Source organism: Pelophylax lessonae (assembly GCF_965119305.1).
Source record: "Pelophylax lessonae genome assembly, chromosome: 9".
NCBI classification, from domain to species: Eukaryota; Metazoa; Chordata; class Amphibia; order Anura; family Ranidae; genus Pelophylax; species Pelophylax lessonae.
In genome coordinates, this window is record NC_138776.1 from 112,774,980 (window position 1) to 112,791,459 (window position 16,480).

The 16,480-nt window shown below is 40.3% G+C and overlaps 1 protein-coding gene across 41 annotated transcripts in view; it reads left to right on the forward strand.

Annotated features, from left to right (window-relative positions):
* Positions 1-16,480, forward strand: part of ANK3 (ankyrin 3) — a 920,123-nt gene that overhangs the window by 775,773 nt on the left and 127,870 nt on the right. For all 41 annotated transcript variants that reach the window (XM_082268127.1, XM_082268156.1, XM_082268164.1 and 38 more), the window contains one exon: positions 6,361-6,484. In XM_082268127.1, the coding sequence (XP_082124253.1) occupies positions 6,361-6,484 (124 nt within the window). The remainder of the gene's footprint in view (positions 1-6,360; positions 6,485-16,480) is intronic.

The following is a 16,480-nucleotide window of genomic DNA, read 5'->3' on the forward strand; positions in this document are numbered from 1 at the left end:
GTGTGTGTACTTGGCTACGCCCTAGGAGTTTAGTCAGAGGTGATGTCATCAGGTGCCCCTGAGGTGTGACTGATAACTATAAAAGGAGAAGCCATCTCAGTGCCTCTGCTGCCTATAGACTCAACTTTTGTGTCTATTGGTATATGTGACTTTGTGTTAAATTAAGAGAGTTGTGGCATAAAATCTGTAAAGCTAGGTATAAGGTAGTAGAATTTAAAATGAAAAAAAAAAAAATGATTAGGAAAATTTGAAAGAAATGTTTAAGTACATTTGAATGTCATCCGAAAGTAATTCAAGAGATCATTTGCTTCTAATATTCAGTTTTGCAATGAATTAATTTTACTGAAGGACAACCACATGCACTGTTACAAATTCGTGCATTCGAAAAAAATGTAGATTCCTTTGTCTTTAAATTTTCCCATCACTGTGGTTGAAAACGAATGTCAATTTGATTTAACTAATGATTAGAAAAATGAACGAATGTTCTCACATCATTCGTACAACAAAAAATGAGGTACAACATTTTTATGAGGAAGCCTGAGGCCGAAACGCATTAGCATCAATGGACATTGTATTTGCTGTTGTGTATCAATAAAGGATCTTTTAAGAAGAAGCACAGAGTTGCCGGCTTTTTGTTAGATTTATTTATAGTGGACTGGTTGGCCTGAGCACCGGCACTAGCAGTAGAGCTTGGTGCATTTTGTTTATACCCAGCTTTAGCCAGTTTACATTAGTGCTGGGCTGTCATACTTTAGGGCTGGTTTACTCCAGAAATAGCACAGGAATACACTATGCGTTCCCTTGTGATTTACATGCAGTTCTGTGCCGTGCGACTTCAGCCCAGTCATTTTGAGTGGACTTAAATCACACCATAACAAAAGTAGCAAATGCACTACTTTTGGAAACTTATTGCAAAACAGATTGCCTGGTACTTTGGTACCAGGCAATCTGGTGCTGGCAAACTCACTGCTTTTGCGGTGTCATTAACTTAATGTTGACACCCATTGTAGATTGCAATTGCAGTGCATTTTGAACATATGGGAAACACAGATGAAACACGTATTTCCTGCACTGCGTTCTGGTGTGACTGCGTTCTGGTGTGACTGCGTTCTGGTGTGACTGCGTTCTGGTGTGAACAGGCCCTTAAATGCCCAGCACTGGCTTCATACATCATTTTAAATCATGCAAGAACTCTTTTCTACTTACAGTAGTTTTACAAAGCTACACCTATTTGTCCAAGCTAAGTTCCCATATAGGTGAAAGTTCCTCATTTTGTGACCTTCCATACAAGGGATATTTCCAAGGTAATAGTGTAACCAGCAGCTGTCACCAAGAACAGGAAGTTTACTAGCCTGTCTGCAAGGTGTACATGTTCCAAACTAGTCAAATGAGCATTATGTTTGTAGACCTAAGTAAACATTACATTATTGATGTTAGTTGAGATACAGTGCTAAAAACGTGGTGGAGTGATGATTCCAATAATCACAGAAGATCCAAAAAAAGAGCAACTGACTTAACTTTTCTGTTTAAGTTTTTCTTTTGTATACAACTCGATTGTTATGTTTTATTCATCATGTGTCTTATTGAAAAAGCACATGACTTTTTGGACCTCATGTGTGAAAACTAGAGCAAAGTACATGACATGACAATATTGTGTTTGGGTGGTTGCAGACTCCAATTTCATAAGGATAAGCAATCAGAAGAGTTAAAAAAAAGCATTTTGGTCGGCCTTGATAACCTTGCCAGCTATTTGTCATAACTTCCCCCCTCTCCATTGGAATAAACCTGTATACATGGAAGAGCTGAACTTCTAGCTATATCGAACTCTCTTCAATGCACTAAAAATATCTAAGCTTTACGATTGTAGAATGACTCAAGATTCCAGACCAGCCTAATGCATGAGATGGGGGATGGATGTTCAGACTCATGAATGTTCAGACCGACTGATAGGACCACCACATTTTTGTACCTAAATACAAGTGTGCTTCTTCTGAAGGCACATGTATATGCGGGGGGTCAGATACAGGATTACGTTTGGGGAACATTACTGAGCATTGGGGAAAGAAACCCTTTATGCTGAAAGTCTGTAACAGTTGGGTGCAGGTGTTACAAACAAACTCACAGGCTGAACGACTGCTTTACGTTCCAACTATGATAATTTGAATCAGGGGTATCTTTGAAATGCAAGAATGGTTATCTGAATGGCTGCATCCTGTATAGTTGACCTCTGGTCACTCTTCTTTTGCTGCCCTCAGATCCCTTGCTCCCTTTTTGAATAGTGCCATTTCAGCTAAAAATAATTTGGAATATTCAAGATTTCCTTGATCTCTCATTAAAATTTTCCAAAAAAGATTCTCTGTGTTCTCTAACATAAAATTGTGGCCAATGGTAGCAACTTTAATTCACTTTTTTATTTTGGAATTTGTTTTGTCGAACAAGATAATGAGGCAATGTTTCGTACATGTATTTGTCTAGCATTTGATGGTAAGGTAAAATTAAGTTTATAACAAAGTTTTTTCTCCTAGCTTACATTTTCAAAGGTGTACCTGACCAACTGGCTGACCCTCAATGGGGAACCTCAGCCAAAAAATGTTCACACGGTAAAGGGCACAGCAATGAAGGCTGGAGTAACGAGCATTGTTTGGCGTTATGACATGCTTTTTTCTGCATTGTTAAAAAGACTTGATTGGAACCACACAGAAAAACAAATGGAAATGTAGCATGTGTGATGTTTTCCCAATGTGACAAGTTTTAGCAGGAAGAGGCACTTTGCTTGCAATCACTGCAGAATACATGGAATTTTAGGCTGGTGTAAGTAAACCCTAATGGACAGCTAAGGTACTAAGTCAAGGGTCTCAATTTCATCGCAGGCCACATCAGTATTATGGTTGCCCTCAAAAGGCCTATCATATCTGTAAGGTTAGATGTCCAGAGCACCCCACGCCCCCTTACAGCCTTACATGAGATATCAAGAGCCCCCCCACCATCAGAAGTCAAGAGTCACCCACCCTTCCTTACATCACAATGCACCCCCTTACCTTGTGCTGCTGCTAGGAAGAAGATGCAGGTTGATCTGGGAAGAAGAAAGTACAGGGTCTGGAGGAGGACCAGAGGAGGGCTGAAGTCAGCTTCCAGAGTCTGCTGAATGCTGAGGCAGAGACAAGGTTGTGTTGTGGCTGCACACAGAGGTGCAGGATCTGTAAGAGGAGTTCTGCCCTTCTTTCTGCTGCAGACTGCTGAGAAGGGGGGGGGGTAAAGGCAAGCCTTTCTGCAGCTGCACAGAGAAGCGCTGGATCTGGCAAAAGAGTTCTGTCCTCTCTGCTGCCGACTACTGAGACAAGGTGGAGGCAGAAACAAGGGGGGTGCTGCAGCTGAAGGAGAGGTGTGAGGGCCACGTGAAATGGCCTGGGGGGCTACATTCGGCCCATGGGCCTTATGTTTGACACTTGTGTACTAAGTCAACACTGCTTCCACTATCCATAAGTATAAGGCAGTTCTAGCCAGATTGGGGAAATCTTTGGTACAAGAGATTTTTCCACAAGCAGTAACAATCTTATCTACTAGAAAGCTTGCTCTTTTAGAGAAGCCATATGCAATGGTGTCACGTAATATGGAAATGATGCTTCCAGGTACAGGAAATATACATGTGTAACTATACCATCATTCAACCAGAAATGCAAAAATGTACATACTTAAAGACAATTTATCTGACATAAAATGGCTGAAACATTTCAAAATTACTGAAAGATATTTCTGGTGATTGTCATCCTTGAATAGGCTTTTATATGAATGATCTATTTGGAGATGGATATTTATTTAAAATTCACCCATTCTCTGGACTGTTGTCTTATATCTGTGGGTTGTCTATGGACACCTGCATTGATCTTGGATATAGTCACCTAGGGGTTGATTTATTAAAACTGGAGAGTCCAAAATCTGGCACAGCTCTGCATAGAAACCAATCGGCTTCCAGGTTTTTTTTTTTTTTTTTTTGTCAAAGCTTAAAGAGTAACTTAACTTTTGTTGAGAAAAAAACATTCTCCTCTGGGTGATCTATGTACATTGCAAGGATTTTATCAAATTGTGTTGCAGATTTCTACCTTTTGTTATTCTGAAGAAATTACTACATGTTTGTCTGTGTCCATGTAAAAAGTATATCTAATGGGAGTGGTTTCATAATTGTAAATCAGCTGCTGCACCTTCATAGAAAAATTGCAGGATCTGCATCCTTGTATATGTGATTTCCTATGTGACATTTTTGTTTCAGGGGATGCCAAAAATCTGACTTGTAGCTTAGTTCAGACTTCTGGGAAAATCAGCGAGCCAATCAGAAAAGCAGGAAATTATGTTTCTGGGGGAAGTTCTGAAAACATTCTGTGTACAGAAAATTTCTAGGCAGACATATTGCATTACATTTGACAGAAAATTACAGCTCTACAGATTGAAAAGGACAGGCCATTTTAATAACATTCAATCATAATATGACTTGTGTCGCAATTGTAGACGTTGTATTATTATTTTTTATTTGCTATTTTTATTTCCCATGAAAGTGGAGTTACTTTTTAAGTGAACAATCTGAAGTTAGAAGCTGATTGGCTACCATACACAGCTGCACCAGAATTTTTACTCTTCTCTTTTAGTAAATCAACCTAAAGTCTTTTCTAGTGGTATACTCATGAATGCCATGAAAATTATGTATTTATTAACCGCTTGCCGACCGCCGCACGACTATATACTGCGACGGTCAGCCCCTCACAGGCAGAGTGACGTATCGGTACGTCACTAGCCTGGGAGGGTCTGGGGAGCGAGCGCGCGCCGCCGGCGGCGCGCTCCCGCTCCCGCGCGGTCACGGACCCCCCCCGCGCGTGTGACCGGCGGACCCGATGTCCGCCGGCCACTCTGCGATCGGCGGGGGAGAGGGAGAAAGTCAGGCAGCTTGTGTAAACAAGCTGCCTGTCATTCTCCTCGGTGTAAAGACACTGATCACACGGATCTACTATGTAGATCCGTTGATCAGTGTCCTTACAGCTCAAGCCACAGCCAATCACAGTAGAAGGCACGCCCCTAGGGACACACACAGCCCCTCCCTCCCAAATAAAGTTAACCCCTTCACTACCAGTGTATTTTTACAGTAACAGTGCATATGTATAGCACTGATTACTGTAGAAATGTCACTGGTAACCCCAAAAGTGTCAAAAATGTCAGTCAAGGGTCCAATCTGTCCGCCCCAATGTCGCAGTACCGCAAAAAAAATCGCAGATCGCCGCCATTACGCGTTAAAAAAAAAAAACAACAAAAATGACAAACATCTTTCCCTTTGTTAGTAAACGCGATAACTTTTGCGCAAACCAATCAAAATACGCTTTTTGCGATTTTTTTTTTACCAAACATAGGTAGCATAAAACAAATTGGCCGAAAATGTAAAAAAAATTTGATTTTTACATTTTTTGGGGGGGGAATTTCATATAAAAAAATGTGAAAAATATTGCTATTTTTGCAAAATTGACGCTCTTTTTTTGTTTATAGCGCATGATCAAAAAATCGCACAGGTGATCAAATACCACCAAAAGAAAGCTCTGTTTGTGGGAAAAAAAGGACGCCAAATTCGTTTAGGTACAGCGTCGCACGACCGCGCAATTGTCCGTTAAAGTCACGCAGTGCCGAATCGCAAAATACCCCCTGGTCGTTTAGCAGCCAAATCCTCCGGGGCTTAAGTGGTTAATATACCGCTAACAGCAATAGCTCATCAGAAGCAGGCTCGGGTTCAAATTGCCAGATAAGGACTTTTATTTCATTTTAAAAGCACTTTTCCACTGTTGCAGTCAAATTTGAGAAAACCCCACTATATGCTTCTTAGGTGTTATGGTATTCGCACGGCATAACATAAAATCATTTTTTTTAAATATTTCTCTCCTTTTATGTTTCTTAAGAGAATGCATAATGGTTGATTGAAAGCATTTCTGGAGGGTCTCGGAACGGTTCTGCTTGGGGATTCACTGAGCTATCTCTTATTAACATATAATGCAGGAGGCCAATTTCTATATGTTTAACCCTTTGTTAGGACAGACCTCATCAAAGAAGCATGAAACAAGCCTAGATGATTCTTAACATGTTTTATGCAGACATACAAAAAACTAGAAAATATAAAGAGGTTTCCATTAACACTTGCACTTTTGTGTGATATACTAACAGATAAAAGCCTATTGATATTTGTGCTTGGGTGCTTGGTGTTCATATTGTTATCACTGCATGGAAAAAGGCCCGAGGCTGGTATGTCATTGACGTGTTGTCAGAGACTTCACTGAGAGGAATTCCTCACATCATCATTTGAATAAACAGTCGGTTCTTTATTTTTCTCAGGTGAGGATGCAATGACAGGCGACACGGACAAGTACCTTGGACCACAAGATCTGAAAGAACTGGGGGATGATTCTTTACCTCAAGAAGGGTATATGGGCTTCAGCATAGGAGCAAGATCAGCCAGGTAGGTCTCTTTTGTCTATAAATGTCTTGAGCCATATTTTACCATTGTAATACATTTTACCATCTTTTCTTGATTTTTTTATTCATGCAAGACTCCAAATTCATAAACAATAAAAAAATATAAGTATAGCTGTGCAAAACTGACTTTTTCTATTTGATCTGGGCATCGATGTATCATGTCTATTCATATTTATTTGAAAATGCGTAATTGCGGTTGGTGTATTGGATTTATTGTATTCGTTTTCAGTGGTGAGCATGCATACAATAGTAAACAATTAGATTGTATTTTTTGAAAGGAGGAAGCTAAACTGTGATTAGAAACTGTATCCTTTTTTACTATGTTATTACAAGTCCAAATCTGGTCCATGTAAGTCCAAAATGCTAGCATCTGCTGCAGTCTAGTGAATTATATTCAGGCGGTAAGATGTGTTTATAGTATGGCTACTTGAATAGCCCTGGCGACTTTTGCTATATAAAACCATATAAAATAATAACAATAAAATACATACATACAGATGCTTGCAGGCAGTGGTGTAGCTAAAACAGTAGGGACCCAGACTCAAATACTGCCCGGATCTCCCTTTTACTGTACCTTTTCCAATTTACCCTATTATATTAAAGTAGTAAAAGCTTTATTAGCTTTAGTAAAAGTTTTTTTTTTTTTATAGTTCTTTAATTTGGTTTTCAAGAAAATACAGCTTTTAAAGAAGCATAAGGTACTTTTAGTTCTAAGAGCTGAAATTCTGAAATATTGACTAGAGAAAAGGCAAAGATGTTCAAACAAGGATAGTCTTGGCTTAACAACAGCGTCATATTATACAAGTACATAGTAATGCAGTAGAGTAGTAAAAGTTTTAATCATGCAGTGTGTTGTCAGCAGAAATATATTTTTTTGAATCAGAAAAATAACTTTATTGAGAATGGCATAAGTCAATAAAACATTGCACAACAGATACATAAAATAAAATACACAACCATACAGGATTCTGGAATACAATGTTGGCTAGTGCAAAATGAACTCAGCATAAAAGAGAGAAGAGCATTACCATTCCATACACATCAATAAAAGAGACAAAGAGAAAGAAAAAACAATAACAGCAACCAAACCCTCGTCGCTGCCAACAGTTCCTCTGCCAAAAACATTCGACCACCTACATAAGCAACCGATTTAGGACAAGTTGTGAAGGAGCCACCGCTGGGGAAGCCAACCAGGAGCCCCAGATGTGCTCAAATTTCAGAGGAGTCTTTCTATGATAATAAGCGTGTTTTTCAGGTATCAGAATAGAATTGACAGATTGGATCCACTGCGCACCAGCAGGGGGGCCGGAAGACATCCACACTCTAGCGATCAGTTTTTTAGCTAAGTAGAGAAGTCTGAGTAGAGCTACAAGAACATGTGGATGGTAAACCGATTCATCCAAGCCACCCAACAAGCACACCAGCGGATCCAACGGAATCTGTACTTGGTATACACTATTAATAGTGGACACTACAAACTGCCAGTATCACACCAATTTGGGACATTTCCAAAGCATATGGATAAAATCACCGGTATGTAAATGACATTTGGGACATAGGGGTGAGGAATGTCTACCCCACGCATAAAGCTGCGCCGGGGCTCTGTAAATGCGGTGCAGCACAAACAGGTGGGACAGTTTATGGCTAACAGAGACAGAAACCAAAGGGCCTACCTCAAGGATCTGTTCCCAGCGGTCACCATCAATGGGGCCAAGATCCCTCTCCCACTTTGCCCTACAGGGAAGCAGGGAAGGATCCTGTAAAGAGGATAACAAAGTAGTGTATATTCTAGAAATTATACCCTTCTTCTCACTGTCCCTAAAAATGGATTCCAAGAACGGAGATTCAATCAATCTCAGAGGGGTATGGCGGCCCTGACTCCGGAGTGCATGAGATAAGCGCATATATTGATATCGACAATTGCTCAGCTGTGGGTATTCGGCCCGCAGCCGAGCCAAGGGCTTAATAGCAGGGCCACACACCTGGCAAAAATATTTAACCCCAGCCCGGATCCACCCAGGGAAGGAACCCAGCCTAGCAACCTCACCATAGAAACGATTATTTCACAGAGGGGTATGGGCAAAGAAACTGGAGAGACCCAGATTCTGCTTCACCGCTTTCCATAGTCTAACAAGAAGGTGGGAGGTAGGGCAGTGGGGAGGCAACTCAGGGAAGCCCACCTCCATCAAAGAGAAGGAGGTGTAGTCCGAGGCAGACAGTGTGAGCAAAGCCCGGGAGGGGTCCACACAAGAAGGGAGGTCCCAGCCCGTGAAGTGCTGTAACTGTGACGCAAAAAAAGTACATCTGGATATGAGGAAGGGCCAACCCACCCCTATCTTTAGGATATTGCAGGGTAGTGAGCTTCAACCGAGCCGCCCCACCCCACCATATAAGTGCCCGGGAGTCTATCCTATCAAACCAGTATCCAGGTATCCACATCGGGGAGTTGTGAAGGACATAGAGTAGTTGAGGAGCCCAGATCATTTTAATTAAATTTACCCATCCCGTGACAGTGAGGGGAAGTTTAGCAGAAATATTTTTGCATAAGATTCTCCAATGCAGAGCTTCATAGGCAAGCTGCTGATGACTACACAAAGTCGCTACTCATTACATCTGCAGCACCATTACTGTACTAGATGTCAGCAGCTTTTCAGTACAACAGTGCATTAAAGGTGTTCTATACCTGCCTTTTTTTTTTTTTGTATATTTAACCATTGTAAGGATGCAAACACATCTACATTATGTACTTGCAAATGTGTGTGTTCTCAAACACTCATGCGTGGACATTTTATATGCTTTTTAATTCACTGTGGTTTGCTTGCAGTGCATGTTTATTGCATATTATGTGCATTTTTTGGTGCATTTTATATGCACTGTATATTAAGGGAAATTATGTTAATACATTTAAGAAATTATTCTCTTCCTTTAATTTTTTATGATAAAGTGCATTACACACAAATAAGTTTTACATGCTACTATTCATTTTTGTATAATGCACACTGTCAATTCCATTTTTGCAGACCACAGTGCACTAAAACTTGAAAATGGCTCCATTCAAAAGAATAGTACATAACTCATCATATGCTTTAAACCTATGTTAAAACACATAGGGTGTCAATGCACCCTAAAACCATGGGAGAAGAGAAGCCAGGAATCAGGTGTGGTGGCATGCAAATCAAGTGAAGATTATCCACCTTGTACTCCGTCCTCCTGATTATCCCACTTTAAATGTTCAAACACTAAAGAGGCCATGATATGGTGACATGCCTTGCAGAAAACTCTACTTTAGACTCCGTGGCCAGCTATGTGAAAGAATCCGCAGTTATTGGTCATGGGATCTCTGTAAGGATCAGAGTTCAGGCAGAGCTGCCAATGAGTCCCTTTAGTTAATATCACCTAATTATAACCATGACCAATCACTGCAGAAGCACAAACCAGAGTTTTCTAAATGATAGATCATTATTGTGGGGCTTCTTTTAATTTCTAGTAAATAAATGGAGTAGGTCAGCAGGAGGGCTTTCCATGATGTGTTATTTCTCTGTAGGTCCACATCATGAGGTTTCTTTTTCATGCTACCAGTTTTGCTTCCTTTAAATCCAAGGAGCCTTAGTGAATGTCTTTCTGTACTTACAGGCTGCCGGGACAGCTAATGGCAAGGAAGGAGGCATGCAGGGAAATGTCTACTATGTGTATCTTTGTCTAGAAAGATATAGGTGAAACTTAGACGTCTGACACATTTGCAAGCACTGTATCAGTAGTTTTATAAGTGTATGATTATGTCCAGAAATGATAGTGTTCACAAAATAATGAGTCTGCTGACCTCTGTACTGTCTTGCCTAATCATCATTTTTGCAAGCCATGTTAGTACCAGTGTCTGGTCAAAACTGAGATTGGCACAGGCTCCCTTAGCTTTTAAATACATAAGTAAGCTTTCCCGTAGTAATGAATTATTATTATAATACAGTATTTATAAAGCACAACTAGTTTGCGCTACACGTTACAAAATAAAGAAAGACAGTATAGTTACAATACTATTCAAGACAGAGGGTTATGAAAGATTACAATCTAGAGGGAGAGGTAAATGATACAAAAGGAAGTACCTGTGAGGAATGAACTGATGGAGAAAGTAAAAGTCCAGCGGAGGCAGGATATGCTTCCTAAAAGCGGAGTTCCACCCAAAAGTGGAACTTCCGCTCATTTGCTTCCTCCCCCTCCTCCGCTGCCACATTTGGCACCTTTCAGGGGGGAATGGGTACCTGTTTTTGAACCTTCCCCACTTCCGGGAGATGGCGCTGCATCGCTGTACCTCGGAAGTTTGGCCCTCTCCTCCTTCCCCCGCCACTGAGCTTTGCGCATGCGCATTAGGGACCCGCCCATGAAGCCGCAATGCTTCACTGCCAGGTTTCCTCACTGGAAATGGCGGCGGCAGCACCCGACAGCTGATGGAAACATCAGCTGCAGTGCTGACATCACTGGACTCCATTATATTAAAAGTCAGTAGCTACAGTATGTGTAGCTGCTGACTTTTAATTTTTGGAGGGGGAGGGGGTGAGGCTGGAACACTGCTTTAAAGAGATGAGGATCATCTAAAGACGAATAGCAGATAACCAGACAGATTGGGGTAGGGAGTTCCAGAAGATGGAAAGGCTCTGTGGGAGTTTTAGAGGTAAATATTGAAGGAGGTAAAGAGGGGGCTACACAGCAAGAGGTTTTAGGAAGAGCAGAGACGAATATATAGGTGATATTTTGGACTAGGTTGGCAATGTATTTTGGGTCAGAGTTCTGGATGACTTTGTATGATGTTGCTAGTATTTTAAATTTTATTCATTGAATGAGCGGAAGCTAATGGAGGAACTGGCAAAGAGACGCGGTGGACTGTGAGCAGTTGGTAAAATGTTTTAATGGACTGGTACTTTACAAAATTAGTAATCACTTTTTGCACACACTCTCCTCTTGTCCATGAAAATCTTTACATTTGGCAGATGAGCAATTTAAACACCTTCAATGATGCCGTGTTATTAGAGTAATCCCGCAATCCAAGTGTAATCCTATTTATCATTTCCTTAGGCATGCACTATTATGTTCCTATGAAAATTAAGGCAAGGATCAGTTAATGAGCATCAGAAACAAGAGCCTTGATCTCTTAGCTTGAGAATGACTTCAGTATGGAACGGAGTAGTCATGTGATCTGTATTTACAGGTTCACTATTAAATACTATAGGCTCATTCCAGCATCTGTGACTATTCATTGTCTGCATGTCTAAAATCACCTATTAGATTAAAGTGAACCTTTTAGTCACTTTTCAAATCTGTGTGAATAAATGTTCAATCTAATGCAATTTACAGCAACAGTATCCTTTTTAAATAATTCCTCACCTTTTTACCATTAAAAAGCTATGTCTAAACTCCAGGCAGGGGAATCTACCTAGGCAGAAATTATGTCATCAGTCTGCTGCAGGCAGCAAGAAGCATTTCCTCTGACTTCTTTTTCCCAGCTGAAACATTGTATCATAAGCCTAGTACACACATGCTGAATGTCGGACGAAATCGGCTGGTCCAATAAAAACCGGCTGAAATTTGGCCTGTGTGTATGGCAGCCGGTCTGACAGAAACCGGCCGTGCATGCTGGAAAACCAGCAGCTGACCAACTCCCAGGGTTTAACCACACAGCCAAAAAATGCACACCCACCAGGACTTACATTACTGTGTCCGCTCTGAGCCAGCTTTTCAATCCTGGTTGAAGGTGACCCTAGATTATGGCAGAACAAAGATGGCACTGTACCTCTGGAGAGAAAAGCAGATGAAGTCAGGGGGAGAAATGTGACCCTTGTGAACAGTAATACATTAGTAACACTTTCGTGTTATACCTAAACATTACTTAGCCTGCATGGCCTTAACATGAAATCATACAGTACATCTGATGCTAGTTACACTTTTATTTTAAAGTGGAAACATATGTGAAAATACTTTGCTGAACCTTTTTTGTGACCATCTCATAGTGCTGCTAGGCACTTTGTCTAGGCACCACATGGTCTGCTATTACCTCTCATCCTTAAAAGTATCCCCTGTGGCAGGTTTGAGAATACTTTCACTGTGCCATGGAGACCTTTACTTTTTGGCTTGAAGCATCAGCCACGTCCACCCCCTGTCCAGTTTGGAGTGCCTTATTGGCGAATAACTTAATTTAAGTACAGACATTTAATCAAAAACGAAATATCATTTGGGGTAGGGCAACCCTTTAATGTTCAGAGACTGAATGCTTGCAGTTTTAGTCATGCGACTGAAAATAACCTGTGTAGGTTGATCCTACTACCCGTCACCCATGCATAGAAGTGCTCGATGACTAGATCTGTATAAATGAAGGCTGCATTCTCAGTACTGAGTCAGACAACTGCCTACACTTGATCACAGTTTTATGAAAGGTTGGCTTGCATTTATTTTCCATAAAGGCCATATGAAACCTAGGCACACAAACATTTTTAATGTTATTTTTCTGATGACAAATTTGCCTTTTCTGTCAGTACTTCAGAATTGCAAGGCTCTAGTCCCCAAGGGTTCTGATAAATAGCAAAGCACCCCATGCATACATAGAAAATGTAAAAAAGATTTTAAATATAAATTTTATAATAAAAGCACTTTTACTCATTTTTCCATTTTATTTTTCATTTTCTGTGTGTTTAGTTTTTACTATAGAAACCTAGATCCGTACCAACTAGTTTGGCAGGCAGAAGGATAGAGTCTTACAGGATAATATAGCTCATGATTTTTGCATGGCTCTGGAGAAGCCCAACGCCCATCAATTTATCAGGATATTACACTTTACATGTGGAATTCAGGCCTGTTAAGACTCTGTGGGCTGAGATATTGCTGTCTGTACTCTCTGGAGTTTTGCGAACACTCACACAGCCTCACATTCTCTGTGAAGCTTATTCAAAGCCTGAAACAAACAAGGCAGTGTGTTTGTGGAGATTAATGTCTGTATTTTAGATTACGGTGCAGTTTGTTTTCTGTCCGGCAAATGTTCAGCTAATAAAACTTGTTAGAGTTACAACCCCTCAGCAATTTAAAAAAGTGGCCATTTTGTGTAAACGTATCTTATGCTGACTGGTAAAGAACATGCCTATGGTAAAACTGATCAGTTCCAAGTCTATAGCAGCAATCTATTGCTAATTTCACTTCCTTTTGGTTCTCCCACCTGCTGTTAAATGTATTACCAACTAAAAAAACAATATGAACGTGTATTACTGTGAGACCAGACAAAACAACAAAGCTGCCCTCAAAAGTGACTGGCTGCTCAGACATTGGGCACTGCTTTGTGGCAGCCATGTGACATTATCACTTGTGCCTCATACCTTGCTGCCATTCAGCAATGGAAAGGTTTGAGCAGGTACTTTATTGCACCTGTAGAGCACCAGCTTTATTCATTTGGCTATTTAGTTAATACACTTTTACTTTAAATTTCAAAATAACTTCTGTAGTATTTTTGTAGAGTGCATCATTTTTTAACTAGAGTTTTTTAATGGCCATAGGACATCAAATAGTGGTCACATCTATTTGTATGATGCAACTTCATTTTATTGATTCTCAGATAGACATGTAGCATGAAATTGGAAGACTTCTCATGCATTATCGGCTTAGCAGATACCAATAGCTTCATTATATTAGGTGTATTAATCAATATTCCAATATGTGACAACCAAAAGTATCTGCTGTGTTCTGCCTGAAGTACTCCTATATCATCCCCCACTTCTGCCAAAATCATCAGGATTTGGAGGTGATGATCTTGCTGTGATAATATTATTTTGAATTTTGAGGCATTCGTTGAATGGGTTCTACAGTTTACAGATCTGAAATTATTAAAATATATACTTTTAAAGAACTTTTTTTAAAGCTTATAACTCTAGAACCCAATTCTTTCATCTGTAAAGAACTTAATCAGTTGGGCAATGCATACCAAATCATTTCCGAATATACGTATTCATATTTTATCTTCTATTTTGGTGTTATTTTGCTTATCAAATCATAGTCTACATGTTATATGCTAAGATTGTGGAAATCTTTCCTCAACAAAATTTAAAAATGGTATATAAGTTGACAAACAAATGCACATTAACTTGTGTATAACATGTAGATATAATTGAACAGTTTGATCATTTCTACGTTTACATTTACTGCGTCTGATTTTTTTTTTTTTATTCTTACTTTTTTTCTTTTCCTCTGTCATAATAAATTACTTTAAAATAGTCCTAAAGTCAGGTAAGAAAGCATGTAGTCCATTCAACATGTTGCTTTTTAACGTTTGCTCATTTTCATTCATATTGTGCTGTGGTGTGATATTTATTTTCTTTATTTCCATCATCAAAAACTTGTCTTGTTATGCTTTTTATGTTTCAATTACGTTTTCATACCAATCAGAACAAGTGGGTTAAAGCAGCCTTTTCTGTTTGCCCCAGAAACCAAACAGTGATATTATCCCCTTTCAGTATTCAATAATTTTTATTGAGTTTTAACAAAACAGCAAAATAGTAAAACATAGAAAAGGGGTAGCATACAGAAAAGTACCACGCACCACAACAGTGCTTGTCAGTATATGAACCATAACATTATCGGCAACAAATAGTTCAATATTAAGAAGTTTGACATCAGGAATTATCCCCTTTTAGGAAACCATCACCTATGCATCAGACAGGTATTTTGTGTAAATCCAGTCTTCATGTGACCCCAAGCATATTCTTACCAGGAACTGTTTCCCAGAGATGGCAAAGAGACTAGAAGCTATAAGGAGATGGCACCTGACAACCTCTGCTCAAATTATATTGAGACTTAAAAGCCTAATTGAAACTCCAGTTTAAATCTGCTTAAAGAGGAAGTAAACCCTCCTCAGGAAGTTGTACCTATAGGTAAGCCTATGATAAGGCTTACCTATAGGTACTGTAAATATCTCCTAAACATGTACGGTTTAGGAGATATTTACCTTTAATGCAGCCAGTGACGTCACTGGCGCATGCGCTCTGAAGGAACGGCTGATCGTGCCGTTCCTTCAGAGCCCCGTGCCGTGACCGTCGCCTCCCGCGCGCGTGCGCGGGAGTGACGTCACCGCGGCTCCAGCCAATCAGATGGCCGGATGCCGCGATCCCGGAAGACGGGCGACTGAACATGTCGCCCATCATACAGGTAAGAAAGTGGCACGGCGGGGGCTCGTTCTAAGGTAAGTATTTCATAATGAGCTAGTATGCGATGCATACTAGCTCATTATGTCTTTCTCTTGCAGGTTGTAAAAAAAAAAAATTTTCTGAACGAGTTTACAACCTCTTTAATACATCCTAGGTGCATCAAAACAAAAGGCATTCAATGTCAGTTTGTTTATGTCTAAAGCAACTATAGCCTAAGTAGAAAGGCCTGTTTTCTGCCAGCAGCTGTAGAGGGTGACCTTTAATCTCTGTGTGTAAGCAATGGTCTCTCTTCAGAGGTCTAAAAAACACTGCCTTTTAAATCAGACCTATATGTCTGCAAACCCCTGATCCATGCTAATTGGGGAGCTCTGACTTTAACTGGCAATGTGTTCGATTTCTGCAGAGAAATTATTGCTTATTCAGAGAGAGCAAGGGTCCCACTTTGTAGTATTCTGGCAGAACACAGACCTTTCTACTCTGATTGTGGCTGCTTTAGAAAGAAAGCAAGCTGTAAGACATTGAACATCTTTTGTTTTGATGCACCTGTCATATATTTAGGGAATGAAAACTGAGACCCCATTCACACTAGCGCGACTTGTCAGGCGACTTGGTCGCCTGACAAGTCGCGTTGGGTCGCTCGCCATTAAATAGTACAGGACCCGTTCTAATAGGAGCGACACAAGTCGCTCCGACTTAGAAAAAGGGTCCTGTACTACTTTGGGGAGACCTGGAGGCAACTTGCATTGACTTCAATGATATGAAGTCCATGCATGTCGCGCCGAGGCCGCGGTGCACGCTGTGTACCG